This window comes from Pelophylax lessonae (assembly GCF_965119305.1).
Source record: "Pelophylax lessonae genome assembly, chromosome: 8".
NCBI lineage: Eukaryota > Metazoa > Chordata > Amphibia > Anura > Ranidae > Pelophylax > Pelophylax lessonae.
This window is the reverse complement of record NC_138775.1, coordinates 7,585,328-7,600,176: the sequence shown is the minus strand read 5'-3', so window position 1 is coordinate 7,600,176 and position 14,849 is coordinate 7,585,328. Positions and strand designations below refer to the sequence as shown.

The 14,849-nt window shown below is 43.6% G+C and overlaps 1 protein-coding gene across 1 annotated transcript; it reads left to right on the top strand.

Moving 5' to 3' along the window:
- Window positions 1-4,590: 4,590 nt before the first annotated feature.
- LOC309561618 (uncharacterized protein) lies at window positions 4,591-14,319 on the top strand (the record flags this gene model as incomplete). The annotated part of the gene is made up of 2 exons (XM_082265621.1): window positions 4,591-5,004; window positions 13,987-14,319. 2 exons carry the CDS (start codon window positions 4,591-4,593, stop codon window positions 14,317-14,319), a joined length of 747 nt encoding a protein of 248 aa, XP_082121747.1.
- Between the last annotated feature and the right edge of the window lie 530 nt (window positions 14,320-14,849).

Genomic DNA, 14,849 nt, shown 5'->3' with positions numbered 1-14,849 from the left:
TCTGATGTGAGGGGGGCTCTGTGTGGGGGGTCTCTGATGTGAGGGGGGCTCTGTGTGGGGGGTCTCTGATGTGAGGGGGGCTTTGTATCGGGGGTCTCTGATGTGAGGGGGGCTCTGTGTGGGGGGTCTCTGATGTGAGGGGGGCTCTGTGTGGGGGGTCTCTGATGTGAGGGGGGCTTTGTGTCGGGGGGCTCTGATGTGAGGGGGGCTCTGTGTGGGGGGTCTCTGATGTGAGGGGGGCTTTGTGTGGGGGGTCTCTGATGTAAGGGGGGCTTTGTGTCGGGGGTCTATGATGTGAGGGGGGCTTTGTGTCGGGGGTCTATGATGTGAGGGGGGCTTTGTGTTGGGGGTCTCTGATGCGAAGGGGGCTCTGTGTGTGGGGTCTCTGATGTAAGGGGGCTCTGTGTGTGGGGTCTCTGATTTAAGGGGGGCTTTGTGTGGGGGGGTCTCTGATGTAAGGGGGGCTCTTATGTAAGGGGGGCTAAGTTATTAGTGATCATAAAAAAGAAAAGTCAAATAAAGTGCAAAAAAGGTGCAAGAAAATTTGCGCGGGGGGGGGGGGGGCGCCACGGGATTAGCTCGCACAGGGCGCCTGATCACCTAAGGCCGGCCCTGGATATAGATACTCTAGAGAGAGTTCAGAGAAGAGCTACTAAACTAGTACATGGATTGCAGGAAAAAACTTACCAGGAAAGGTTAAAGGACCTTAACATGTATAGCTTGGAAGAAAGAAGAGACAGAGGGGATATGATAGAAACTTTTAAATACATAAAGGGAATCAACTCGGTAAAGGAGGAGAGCATATTTAAAAGAAGAAAAACTACCACAAGAGGACACAGTTTTAAATTAGAGGGGCAAAGGTTTAAAAGTAATATGAGGAAGTATTACTTTACTGAGAGAGTAGTGGATGCATGGAATAACCTTCCTGCAGAAGTGGTAGCTGCAAATACAGTGAAGGAGTTTAAGCATGCATGGGATAGGCATAAGGCTATCCTTCATATAAGATAGGGCCAGGGACTATTCATAGGATTCAGATATATTGGGCAGACTAGATGGGCCAAATGGTTCTTATCTGCCGACACACATTATAGGTTTCTATATGTTTCTATGTATTGATACATTTCGAATCGGTTGAATCGAAAATGTTAGATATTTTTTCCAATTGAATGTGGCAAAGTGAACAAATAAACATTTGAGAATTTTAAACTTTCGGCAGAAGTAGTGCAGCTGAATGGGAGAATTATTCAAACTCTGCTACTTTGGCCTTAAGTTTGAAATTCCATTTTCAATTTCCTGTAATTCTCTCTTTATTGAGTAGACCCTATAATCTGATGATAAGTAGGCGGAGATTAATTATGCGGAGTGGGCAGTGCTTCAGGGAAGTGGGTGTAGTAAGTAATTGATAGCTGTGCTGCAAAGTGTCAATGGGAATTTTGGCAACTATGCGGAACAAGGTTTCAAAACTTTACTTAAGCAAATGCAAATGCTATTACAAAGTTCAACATATGGAGACATTATTCTTTCCTATATCCCTAATCCTAACCACAGGCTAATGCCGCCCCAGTTTATCTGCAAAGGTAGAGTCCATCATGGCACATGGGGTGGTCAGAGATTACATACATGGCACATGGGATGGTCAGAGATTGCATACATGGCACATGGGGTGGTCAGAGATTACATACATGGCACATGGGATGGTCAGAGATTGAATACATGGCACGTGGAGTGGTCAGAGATTGCATACATGGCACGTGGAGTGGTCAGAGATTGCATACATGGCACATGGGATTGTCAGGGATTGCATACACACTTACAGCATAGCAGGTGATGAAGATTCCCGGGCTGCTGTGATGTCTCCTCCTGTTTCTCCTAGCGGGGAGATCAGCCAGCCTGAGGGTAGGAGTCTCTGTAGGAGGAGTGAAGAGGCAGCTACACACCCCGACCCCGCCCACCAACTCAGGCTCCAGAGATAGTGAACATCCAACAAGGGACAGTCACAGTCACGGTGCTGTAGGGGATGGATGCTGCTGCCAGCGAGCCAGGTCAGTGAATTAAACAGCAGCCGGGGGCGGGGCTGTGCAGCGCAGCCTCCTCTTGTCAGTCGACTCAGTGTGTACTAAGCTGCCGGGCTGGTACAGTACGAGCAGGGCCGGCTAGCGGCTCCTCCCTCCTAGGGATCCCTTGCTTTGGCGCCCCCCCTCCTCTGGCGCCCTCAGGCGGCCGCCTTGGCTGCCTTATGCTTGGCGCCGGCCCTGAGTCCATGTGTGTTACAGAGTCCATCAGTGGCATACTCCAGCAGCTGGTGTCTTCGGGGCGGACCCCAGGTCCGGATGACCTCTACATCTCGGAAGTGGCAAGCAACATTTCACTGTTCCTCCTTGGTGTTGTTCTCCGTTTCTCTCTCCCACTCTTTCTCCTTCTCACACCCCCTTCCTTTCAGCTCCAGACCACTGTCCCTTTTTATACCACAGGATCAGTGGGTTGGACCTAGAGAAAAACCCACCAAAACTGAAGAATTGGGAAAGGCATTAGCGCTTATCCTCTCATGCTGGGGCAGCATCTAACTCGCTATTTCCAACCCCCCTACAGATGCACAATGTCATTTGTTGCAATAGTGATGGCGGGCGCACCTGCACCATGGCAACACATAACTCTGATCCAAGGCAGGTTGCGTGCAGTGTCACCCCCAGCATTTAGGAAAAGACAGTAGTTGGCTCCCTCCAGACCTCTGCTGCAGAACTGATGTGAAGAGTGGCTGGGGGCTCTGTATTGGGGGGTGGCTCTGATGTGATGGGTGACTCAATGATTATGGTGGGACTCTGATGTGATAGGGGGCAGTCTGATGTAATGGGGGTACTCATGTATAGGGGGCATCAAATATATAGGGTCGACTCTAATGTGATGGGGGCTGCTGACATGATGGGATGACTCTGACATCAAGGGGGAATCCTGATATGATGGGGAAATTCTGATGTGAAGGGGGAGTTTCATATAAAGGGGAGGGAAGCTCTAATGTGCTGGGGGATCTCTGATGTGATGGGGAGTCTCTGATGTGATGCTGGATCTCTGATATGATGGGTGGACTCATAGGGGGCCTCCAATGTATAGGGTTTAACCTAATGTGATGGTGGCTGCTGACATGATTGGATGACTCTGACATCAAAGGGGAACTCTGATGGGATGGGGGATCTCTGATGTGATGGGGGAACCTCTGATGTGATGGGGATCTCTGATGTGATGGGGGAACCTCTGATGGGCTGGGGGATCTCTGATGTGATGGGGGAAACCTCTGATGTGATGGGTGGACTCATGTATAGAGGGCCTCTAATGTGACGGTGACTGCTGACATGATGGGGTGACTCTGATGTGATGGGAAAATCTGATGTGAAGGGGGGTTTTCTATAATGAGGGAAACTCTGATGTGATGGGCGATCTCTGATGTGATGGGGGATCTTTGATGTAATGGGGAGGAACCTCTAATGTGTTTGAGGATCTCTGATGTGATAGGGGAACCTCCGATGTGGAATCACGTATAGGGGGCCTCCAATGTATAGGGTTGACTCTAATGTGATGGGGCTGCTGACATGATGGGATGACTTTGACATTAAGGGTGAAACTGATGTGAAGGGGGATCTATGTTGTGATTGGGGAACCTCTGATGTGATGGAAGGCGGGGGCTTCTGATGTGAAGTTAATTTCATCAAGGCAGTTGCGTGCATTTTCCCAGACTCAGGTTTTACATTGACAATTAACATTTTTACATTTTAGATGGGCGGGGGGCCTCCAGATTTTACATCATTTTGAAGCCGCTACTGAAAAAAGTTTGAAAAATGCTTCACTAGACTTTTTACCAAACATTAAAAAGGTTTTGTGTGAAATGATCTTCTGAAGAAACAGTTACTCAGTTCCAAGCAACGATAATTCCCTTGGCGTGCTCTAATGAATTCCTGATCCTTTCACTGATAAGTAATGATCGCTGTTTCAGCATAATTAGGAAATTTAGGTGTGATAAAGTTTATATTGTGACGATCCTGTGGCAAGTCTATCCAGTTCTTCCAGAAGGCAAATGAGCCTAATTAGCACAATCAGAAAACAACACAGGACGTTTCCTCGAGCATTGAAAAAGGAGGCTTTTCTGATTCAACTCACTCACTTTTATATAAAGTCTGAACCTCAGACATACTGCTGCCCAGGCAAGGACTTCTCCATACTGCTGCCCAGGCAAGGACTTATCCATACTGTTGCCCAGGCAAGGACTTCTCCATACTGCTGCCCAGGCAAGGACTTCACCATACTGTTGCCCAGGCAAGGACTTCTCCATACTGCTGCCCAGGCAAGGACTTCTCCATACTGTTGCCCAGGCAAGGACTTCTCCATACTGCTGCCCAGGGAAGGACTTCTCCATACTGCTGCCCAGGGAAGGACTTCACCATACTGTTGCCCAGGCAAGGACTTCTCCATACTGCTGCCCAGGCAAGGACTTCTCCATACTGCTGCTCTGGCAAGACTTTAATTCTTCAGACCTACAGAGAGACTCGGTGTCTCCGTAGGAACTATACTAGTACTTTTCGAGCCAACCACCAGACCAAAATGGCCATAGCTGGAGCATTCGGGGCATACACTGCCTCCGGGTCTAAACTCCTGAATACGGCTTTACTAACCTTCTCTCTTATTGGAATTCAAGCAATTTTAGACTCCAACTTTGAATGTCCATCAGACAAATACAGTGTGGTCCTTGTATGCATCTACAGCCTCTCGTTCTTCCTCTGTCCAGCCATTGTCTCCATCTTCCTTGGATTATATTATTTTCCTGGCTTCAACAAGAAGGAATGTTGCCCGTGTTGGTCTGGCAATTGGGCTTGTATCTACGTTGTCCTGCAGGTTGCCAAACCTGCAGTGATTTGGCTCCTGATTGCGATGACAGATGGACAGTATCTAACTTGCTTTGTCACGGCGGCCTCTCGCTATCAGCTAGACCATGACTTCTACTTATTTGTATTTCAGGTAAGGGGTTTATTCAATGCACCATATTTAAGACAAGGCAAAGGCATTTTTAACCACTTAAAGAGGAAGTAAACCCTCCTCTGACACTTGTACCTATAGGAAAGCCTATGATAAGGCTTACCTATAGGTACTGTAAATATCTCCTAAACATGTACCGTTTAGAAGATATTTACCTTACAAGCAGCCAGTGACGTCACTGGCGCATGCGCTGTGAAGGAACGGCCGCTGGTGCCGTTTCTTCAGAGCCCCGTGCCGTGACCGTCGGCTCCCACGCGCGTGCGCGGGAGTGACGTCACCGCGGATCCGGCCAATCAGATGGCCGGATGCCGCGATCCCGGAAGATAGAGGTGAGCGGGTGGCACGGCGGGGGCTCATTCTAAGGTAAGTATTTGATAATGAGCTAGTATGCGATGCACACTAGCTCATTATGTCTTTCTCTTTCAGGGTGAAAAAAAAAAAAACGTTTTTTTCGGTTTACAACCTCTTTAAGCTCCAGAAGATTTTACCGCCATCATGACCAGGCCATTTTTTTGCTATTCAGCACTCTGCTGCTTTAACTAGCAGTTGCGCAGTCATACAATGCTGTACCCAAATGAAATTTATATATTTTTTTTTACATAAATAGAGCTTTTTTGGTGGTATTTAATCATCACTGGGTTATTGTTATTTAAAAAAAAAAAAACATTTTGAAAAAAAAAAGCAATATTTTTTACTTTCTGCTATAAAACATATCCATTAAAAAAGAAAAAAATAGAATTTCTTTATAAATTCAGGACAAAATGTATTTGGCTACATGTTTTTGGTTAAAAAAAAACCCAATAAGTGTATATTAATTGGTTTGTGTGAAAGTTATGGCGTCTACAAACTATGGGATATATACGGGATTATTTATTTATTTATTTATTTTTTACACTAGTAATGGTGGTGATCAGTGACTTATACTGGGACTGTGACAGTGCGGCGAGCAATCTGACACTAACTGACACTTTGTGGGAACTAACTGCCACATCTCCGGTGACACTAATACAGAAACCAGTACTAACAATATACACTGTATATCACTTTATGTTTTGTACCACTCCAGTGATTAAATCTTTCCAATGGGATTGTCTGCTTTCCCCAATTGCTATAACGAATACTAACCTAAAAAATGGTGTCAGCCTACTGAATAGAAAACCCATAATTCAGAATAAACAAATAATTGTGGAATCCAGTGGTGATACCAGCTGCTATGGGGAACTCTTTACATTTTAGATGGGGAGGAGACACTACCTACTGTGGGGAAATCTCACCATTGTTAGAGAGGAGACACATCTATTTTGGGGGGATCTCACCATTGTTGGGGAGGAGACATTCAGATTTAGTGAAATCACACCTAAGTAGGGGAGAAGACTGAAGAAATATCACCATTGTAGGAGAGCAGACAGACCTACTTTGGGTAAATCTTAAAATTTTTTGAGAGGATACACATTTACTTTGGGGGAAATCTCACCATTGTAGGACAGGAGACACAACTACCTTGTGGAAATCTCACCATTGTTAGATAGGAGTCAGACCTTCTTTGGGGAAATATCACCATGGTTGGAGAGGAGACACATCCTCTTTGGGGAAATCTCACCATTAATTGAATGGAAACACATCTACTTTGGGGAAATTTCACCATTGTTAGAGAGGAGACACATCCTCTTTTGGGAAATCTTATCAATGTTGGAGAGGGGACAGATCTATTTTGGGGAAACCTCACCATTGTAGGAGAATAGACAGATCACATTGGGGATGGGGAAATCTCACCATTGTAAGACCGGAGACACATCCTCTTTGGTGAAATCTTACCATAGTTGGAGAAGGGACACATCTACTTTGTGGAAATCTCACCATTGTTGGAAAGAAGATAGATCTACTTTGGTAAAATCTCACAATTGTAGGATGGGAGACAGAACTACTTTGTGGAAATCTCACCATTGTTAAATAGGAGTCAGATCTTCTTTGGGGAAATATCACCATGGTTGGAGAGGAGACACAGCTTCTTTGAGGAAATCTCACTATTAGTGGAGTGGAAACACATCAACTTTGGGAAAATCCCACCAATGTTAGAGAGGAGACACATCTAATTTGATGAAATCCCACCGTTGCTGGAGAGGGGACAGATATACTTTGGGGAAATCTTACCAGAGATGGAGAGAAAACACATCTTCTTTAGGGAAATATCCACATTGTTGGAGAGGAGACACATCTAGTTTGAGGAAACCTCACCATTAAAGGAGAAGAGACAGATCACATTGGGTAAATCTCACCATTGTAGGAGAGGAGACACATCCTCTTTGGGGAAATCTTATCAATGTTGGAGAGGGGACAGATCTATTTTGGGGAAACCTCACCATTGTAGGAGAATAGACAGATCACATTGGGGATGGGGAAATCTCACCATTGTAGGACCGGAGACACATCCTCTTTGGTGAAATCTTACCATAGTTGGAGAGGAGACAGATCTACTTTGGGGAAATATTACCATTATCATACATATAATGTTTCTTTTGTACAAATAGCAAATATGGGAAACCTTAATTTAATGGGTTTATCTTGTTTTTGTCTGAACTAGGATGGCTAAAAAGAGTTCTAGAACATGGCAATAATGTTAGAGAAATCAGTAGCCGACAAATTTGGGTTAAACATGTAGCACCCTCCTGGTGTAGAGTAGGCTGCTAGGTAAATGTAGCTAGCTCCTCTGTAATCAGTTGAGAAGGGGTTAATTATTCAGGGTTGCTCAGTGTCTCACAGGCTGTTGCTCTGCTTACTACCCCCTGTATTCTAGAGGATTCTAGTATTATAGTGTGAGGAAGAACAGGGCAAGCAGCCTTAATGTATATGGGACCAATCCCTGGGAATGTGTGCCCAGTAGGTGGTTTGGGAGCCAATAAATAGTTTGAGGGCTGAGGCAGCAGGGCAGTGTTCCTGTGTCCAGGGTTCGGCCCCTGGGGCAAGAGTGCTAAAATAGCCTATGTTAAACCATTGAGGTCCAAGCTAGGCTTATCTGTGGGGCCAATTCACAAGCTCAAGTCCTGGAACCATTTGGGTCTGGAGAAGCTCACTGGAGAGAACCAGGAGGAAGTTTGGAAGGAAAGTTTCCAGCTGTCCTATTGTGGTGTGAGCCTGCATGTCAAGGTCTTACCTTGCCCTCCTGTTGGCAGCCACCTTGGATATGTGCAGACTGCTGCCTCTTATAAACTCTGATTGCATCATCACTTGCCTGCTTCCTGGGTGTCACGCAGTGATGATGCTGCACTCCTGACTATATCTATCCCCTGATGGGTTGCAGTCCTTGCCTTGTGTTTGTACTCCAAGGTGCATCTCTGCTAGCAGTCTTCTGTTCTTTGTGTTCCTCCGTGTATGACCTGGCTTGGCTGACGACTCTCTTGGCTCTCGACTCGGCATCGGCAGACGACCCGGCATTGGCAGACTACCCGCTTCTGGACTCGACCCCGGCTTGTTCCTGCTCCCACTTCCTCACTCTTGCTGTGCATTTATTACTGTTTTCTCCAATAAACTGCTTTATTTTACCTGCATCCCCATGTGGTCTGGTTTACTGGCACCCTGACACCGCATCTCTCTCACAAAGAAAACCCTGGTGGAAGTCGGATGGAGGCAACCGATGATCCTGTGGTTGTGTGAGTAAATGGCCCCAGTGCTGGAAGGTCAGTGACTGTGTGTAGCTTTTGGTCCCTGAAGGGAGTCATAGTCACCATCACCACTGAGATTCCGTGGGACAAGATAGCTAAGGAGCCCTCAAATTATTCAGTTCTTCAGTTTTGGGGTATTCGATGTGCCTTCTCATCCCAACCAAATTTAACATTCCTTTTAAAAACCCTAATGGACACCCCTAGACTGTTTCCTTGAGCCAGTAGAAGAGTGCAGAAAATGTGATGTGCCTGGCTTTGTGTGCTCTATTTGGGGGAATCAGGGCCGGATTAAGAGCATCATGGGCTTTGTGCTGTGGATTTTGAAGGGCCTTAAGGGCCGTGCCTTGGCATGCACCCAGAGGAGGAAGGGTGCAGCCATGCATGCCTAATTCAACATTGGATGCTGTCTCTGAAGCCCATAAACACATCCATGCATCTGCAACTGTCCCTCCTTGTCCGGCCTTCGTGCTGTGTGGGGAGGTTCTGAGGGAGCTGCCTGGGGAAGCGAGCATAGAAGCCAGACTTCTGTGTTTACAAGTGACAGAAGAGCGGTAACAGTGAATATGGCCAACCCGGGGGCCTATATAAAGGTAGGGGCCTGGAGCTGCAGCTCCAATAGCCCCTACATTAATCTGGCCCTGGGGGGAATAGGACTAAGTTTAGGGGGTTCGCTTCAAACATGATGGGAAACCAGAGTGGCTGACATTATGGGTAATACAGAAAAAAAAAATTAGTCCAAGAAAAGGAGATTGATACATAATACTACTCCAAACATAAATCAAATAGAACTTCCTGTTACTTTCGAAATTTCCCAGGGATGAGTTGATTCGGTCCAAACTCAATTGAGCAAAACCCATGGGAAGCTTTCACATGATATCATCCCTGCCAGCCCAATCAGCTGTGATCAGGGGCATTCAAGTTATTGACCAAACATTTCCCAGCATTTTTAACCCAAACATACCTGGCAACTGGTTTCTCTCTCCCTAATGGAACATCATTTACATGTTGTAGGACTTCTTTTTGGTTGTCTAATTGTTGTTCCTACACAGCAGGGACAGGGATCTACATACTAAATATCACTCCAGTGAAGCTCCATTGTAGAAGTGTGCTTTTACATTTTTTGGGCATTTTCAGATTCTTTCATGGTAGGTATATATGAACATGCTTTACAATAATAGACAGTCCTATTGACCTTTGAGGTAACCATGAATTTTGTCTACTATGTTTTCCCTTTCTAGAGGACCACGGACACGGAAATCTCTTGGATTTTTAGCTCTCTTATGGTTGAGTGGTGTATGGGTTATGTTACATTTGCAGTTACATAGTTGATCTGGTTGAAAAAAGATACAAGTATATCCAGTTCAACCAGTAATTAAAAGTAATGTTAACTGAATATTTCCTACATTAAGACATCATATAAAACATGAAGTTGATAAGGTCAGTGAATGTTTGTGATTAGTTAGAGTGCATAAAGAAAGAATAATGTAGGACTAGTAGGTAGCAAAATGCTGCGTATCTTGGGGAATTTGGGGTGGGGGGAGGGAAGGGTTTTTACTTTTTTATCCATTACATCTGATGTCCTGCAGTCTCCTTACAGTTTTTCCCTTTCCACATGCACTAGAGCAGCCTTTCTCAACCCTTTTATCATAGAGGAACCCAAACCTAATTCTCAGGTGTCAGGGAAACCCTGCTAAAACTAAATCATTGGTGGTCAATAGGAAAACGCCCCTTAAATTGGTGGTCAATGGGAAGAATGTTCCTTACATTGGAGGTCAGTGGGAAGAATGTTCCTTACATTGCTGATCAGTGGGAAGAATGCTCCTTACATTGGTGGCCAGTAGGGATGATCGAACGGTTCGGGTCCACCATCGGTTCGGCCCGAACATTGGGTGTTCGAGGTTCGGCCGAATTTAGAACTTTTTGCCCAAAAAGTTCGGAATTCGGCAACCAGAACCGCCCAAAATGCAATGCTTCAGGAAATGGGCTTTAAAAGCCCGTGATTGGACCAGAACCATTAGCAAAAGCCAATTGAGGGGGCAGGAGAATGCTAGGAATGTGATTGGAGTGACTAGGGGGTCCCTAGACCAATCATTAGTGAATACGCCCCCCAGTATATAAGATCGCCCCCGCCATATTCCTAGCATTGTTATACTGGACATGGAAGAGAATGGAAGCAGTTCTGTTAATTTTACTTTAAAAGTGTCATTTAGCTATTTTTAGTGTGAGGAAAGGGATATCTAGTGTAGTTAGAGTGCTCCTTTACACTTAAGTTAGCTTCAAAAATTGAGTTTCTGTAGGGAAAGTGTTAAGTGTCAGGGGACCGTAGTGTAGTGTAGGGTTAACTGGCAGTGACTGCTATGGCAGGGTGACAAAACCCCTCCATAGCAGGGTGACCGCTATAGAGAAATGATCATTTCTCTGAATAGCTTCGGGACAGGCATATGGCTTCTCACCAGCCAAGCATTTTTTATGCTGCAGGGGCTGCCACTGCCAGTGCTTTTTTGAGGACATGTTTGATGTCAGACATGACATCTGAACATGTGTATAGGGGGTATATATAGACATATATGTCTGAATATATACCCCTAGACATATATAGGTGTGATAGTAGCAGAAATAAATGCTTGCGCTAATGAAATCATTTACAGGAATATATTTCTGCTACTATCACACCTATATATGTCTAGGGATATATATTCAGACATATATGTCTATATATACCCCCTATACACATGTTCAGATGTTTTGCCTGCCTCAAAAGAACCCAAAAAAATGCCAAAAAACGCTAGCATCAAGAAAAAATGCCCAGGAGTGTTTTTGCTGGCATTTTTTGGGGGGTTTTGGAGGCAGGCAAAACATCTGAACATGTGTATAGGGGGTATATATAGACATATATGTCTGAATATATACCCCTAGACATATATAGGTGTGATAGTAGCAGAAATAAATGCTTGCGCTAATTAAATCATTTACAGGAATATATTTCTGCTACTATCACACCTATATATGTCTAGGGGTATATATTCAGACATATATGTCTATATATACCCCCTATACACATGTTCAGATGTTTTGCCTGCCTCAAAAGAACCCAAAAAAATGCCAAAAAAACGCTAGCGTCAAAAAAAAAAAAATGCCCAGGTGTGTTTTTGCTGCCATTTTTTGGGGGGTTTTGGAGGCAGGCAAAACATCTGAACTTGTGCACAATACCACTATACACAAGTTCAGATGTTTTTCCTGACTGCAAAGAACCCCAAAAAATGCCTGCTATTAAACCGGGAGAGAAGCTAACTACCTGTGTTTAAAGTGTTCTAATACAAACAATCCTTTTTTTTTTTCTGGTTCTGGACATGCTACAGAGCTGAAACTTCACAGGTACACCTTTTAGACCCCCCAGACACCAAATCACACAAAAAAAAAGTTCTTAAAAATTGTCATTTTTGATAAAAAAGCCAATTATTGAAAAATTTAAAAAAAAAAAAGAGATTTTTTGATTTTTACTTTGGATTTAGTATCTGGGGGTCTAAGAGGTGTGCATGTATTTATATACACACCTAGACATATATAGGTGTGATAGTAGCAGAAATATATGCTTGCGCTAATTAAATATATTTCTGCTACTATCACACCTATATATGTCTAGGTGTGTATAAACATATAAGTATGTGTGTATATATACCACTATAGACAAGTTCAGATGTTTTGCCTGCCTCAAAAGAACCCAAAAAACTGCCAAAAAAACGCTAGCGTCCAAAAAAAAAAAATGCCCAGGTGTGTTTTTGCTGCCATTTTTTGGGGGTTTTTGGAGGCAGGCAAAACATCAGAACTTGTGCACAGTACCACTATACACAAGTTCAGATGTTTTTCCTGACTGCAAAGAACCCCAAAAAATGCCTTCTATTAAACCGGGAGAGAAGCTAACTACCTGTCCTGAAAGAAAGTGTTCTAATACAAACAATCTTTTTTTTTCTGGTTCCGGACATGCTACAGAGCTGAAACTTCACGTGCACACCTTTTAGACCCCCCAGATCTGAAATCCAAAGTAAAAATCAAAAAATCTCTTTTTTTTTTTTAAATTTTTTCAATAATTGGCTTTTTTATCAAAAATGACAATTTTTAAGAACTTTTTTTTTGTGTCTGGGGGGTCTAAAAGGTGTACCTGTGAAGTTTCAGCTCTGTAGCATGTCCAGAACCAGAAAAAAAGATCATATAGGTGTTAAAGTTAAAGGAGGGTCCTGACCCACATCCCTGTTCTACTGAAAAATTATCTTTTTTTTTTCATGGTTCTGGACATGCTACAGAGCTGAAACTTCACATGCACACCTTTTAGACCCCACAGATACTAAATCCAAAAGAATTTCAAAATCAAAAAATCTCTCTTTTTTTTTTTTTTTAATTTTTTCAATAATTGGCTTTTTTTTATCAAAAATGACAATTTTTAAGAACTTTTTTTTGTGTGATTAATAGTTAATGGGGCATGACCCAGAACCCTGGGCACTTTTTAGGGGCGTTTATTGGGTTTTAGGGCTTAAAAATGGTGTTTTTTGATTACCGAAGTTCGGGTCCCATTGATTTCAATGGGGTTCTGAAATCTGGGCCGAACTTTCGGGAAGTTCGGATGTTCTGGCCGAACCGAACTTTTCAAAAGTTCGATCATCCTTAGTGGCCAGTAGGAAGAAGGCTCCTTACATTGGTAATCAGTGGGAAGAATACTCCTTACTTTGGCAGTTAGTGATAAGAATGCTCCTTATATTGGTGATCAGTGGGAAGAATGCTCCTTACATTGGTGATCAGTGGGAAGAATGCTCCTTACATTGCTGGTGAGTGGGAAGAATGCTCCTTACATTGCTGGTGAGTGGGAAGAATGCTCCTTACATTGCTGGTGAGTGGGAACAATGCTCCTTACTTTGGCAGTTAGTAATAAGAATGCTTCTTACATTGGTGGTCAGCAATCATGAAGAATGCTTCTTACATTGGCAATCAGTTGGAAGAATGTTCCTTACAGTGGTGGTCAGACAGCTTTAAAGATCGTTAACGTCACACAGCTAGCTTTGTCGAATGGCATTGGAACTATGTAGGCACTATGGAATCGGAGCTCAAGGAACCCCTAGTGGCCTTTGGAGTAGCTCTTGGGTTCCACAAAACCCAAGTTGAGAATGGCTGCACTACAGTGGTAACAGGCTGCATGTGTTTTTTCACAGGTCATATTTCCTAATTGTTTTTTCTCAAACTGGACCTTCCATTAAAATCATTCCATTAAAATCATAACCTTTAACCCTTTCTGGTATTTTTATCTCATCTGCAGACCACTGGAATGTTGGCTATTACCCTGCTGGTCCTCTTATGGTACTTTGTATCAAAGTGCACCTGTATGTGTCTGGAGGAGAGCCGGCGTGCGTACGAGATGCTGGCGGATGTGGAGAACATTCTAGTAGAAGATAAAACAGAGAAAGAGAAAAATGAAGAGAAGGAAAAGTTCCTGAACGCTCTGGAGCACGATGGAGAGTACATGGATCGGAGACTGCCCAAGTACATGCTGGAGAAGGAGGATGTGATTAGCGCTAAGCTGACCTCAGAGAAGCCAGCTGCTGGCAATGGGCATAATGAGAACACTGGGGCTGAAACAGCAACAGTATAGGGTGACAAAAAACACACAAAAAAAAATAAAATAAATCAAGGCCTTGTACACATACGTTTTAGCCAATTAGCCACTTTAGCCCTGAAGGATTTGGCTGCTCAAAGATCAGGCCCTATTTTGCGATTTGGCACTGTGTGATTTTAACGGACAATTGCACGGTCGTGTGACGCTGTACCCAAACAAAATTGATGTCCTTTTTCCCCCCCACAAACAGAGCTTTCTTTTGGTGGTATTTGATCACCTGTGCGATTTTTATTTTTTGCGCTATAAACAAAAAAAGAGCGACAATTTTGAAAAAATAACGATATTTTTTTCACATTTTTTTATATGAAATTCTCAAAAAAAAAAAGTAAAAATCAAAATTTTTTAACATTTTAGGCCAATTTCTTTTCTGCTACATATTTTTGGTAAAAAAAAAAATCGCAATCATCGTATTTTGATTGGTTTGCGCAAAAGTTATTGCGTTTACTAACTTCGGGAAAGATTTATGTCATTTTTATTGTTTTTTTTTTTAACTAGTAATGGCGGCG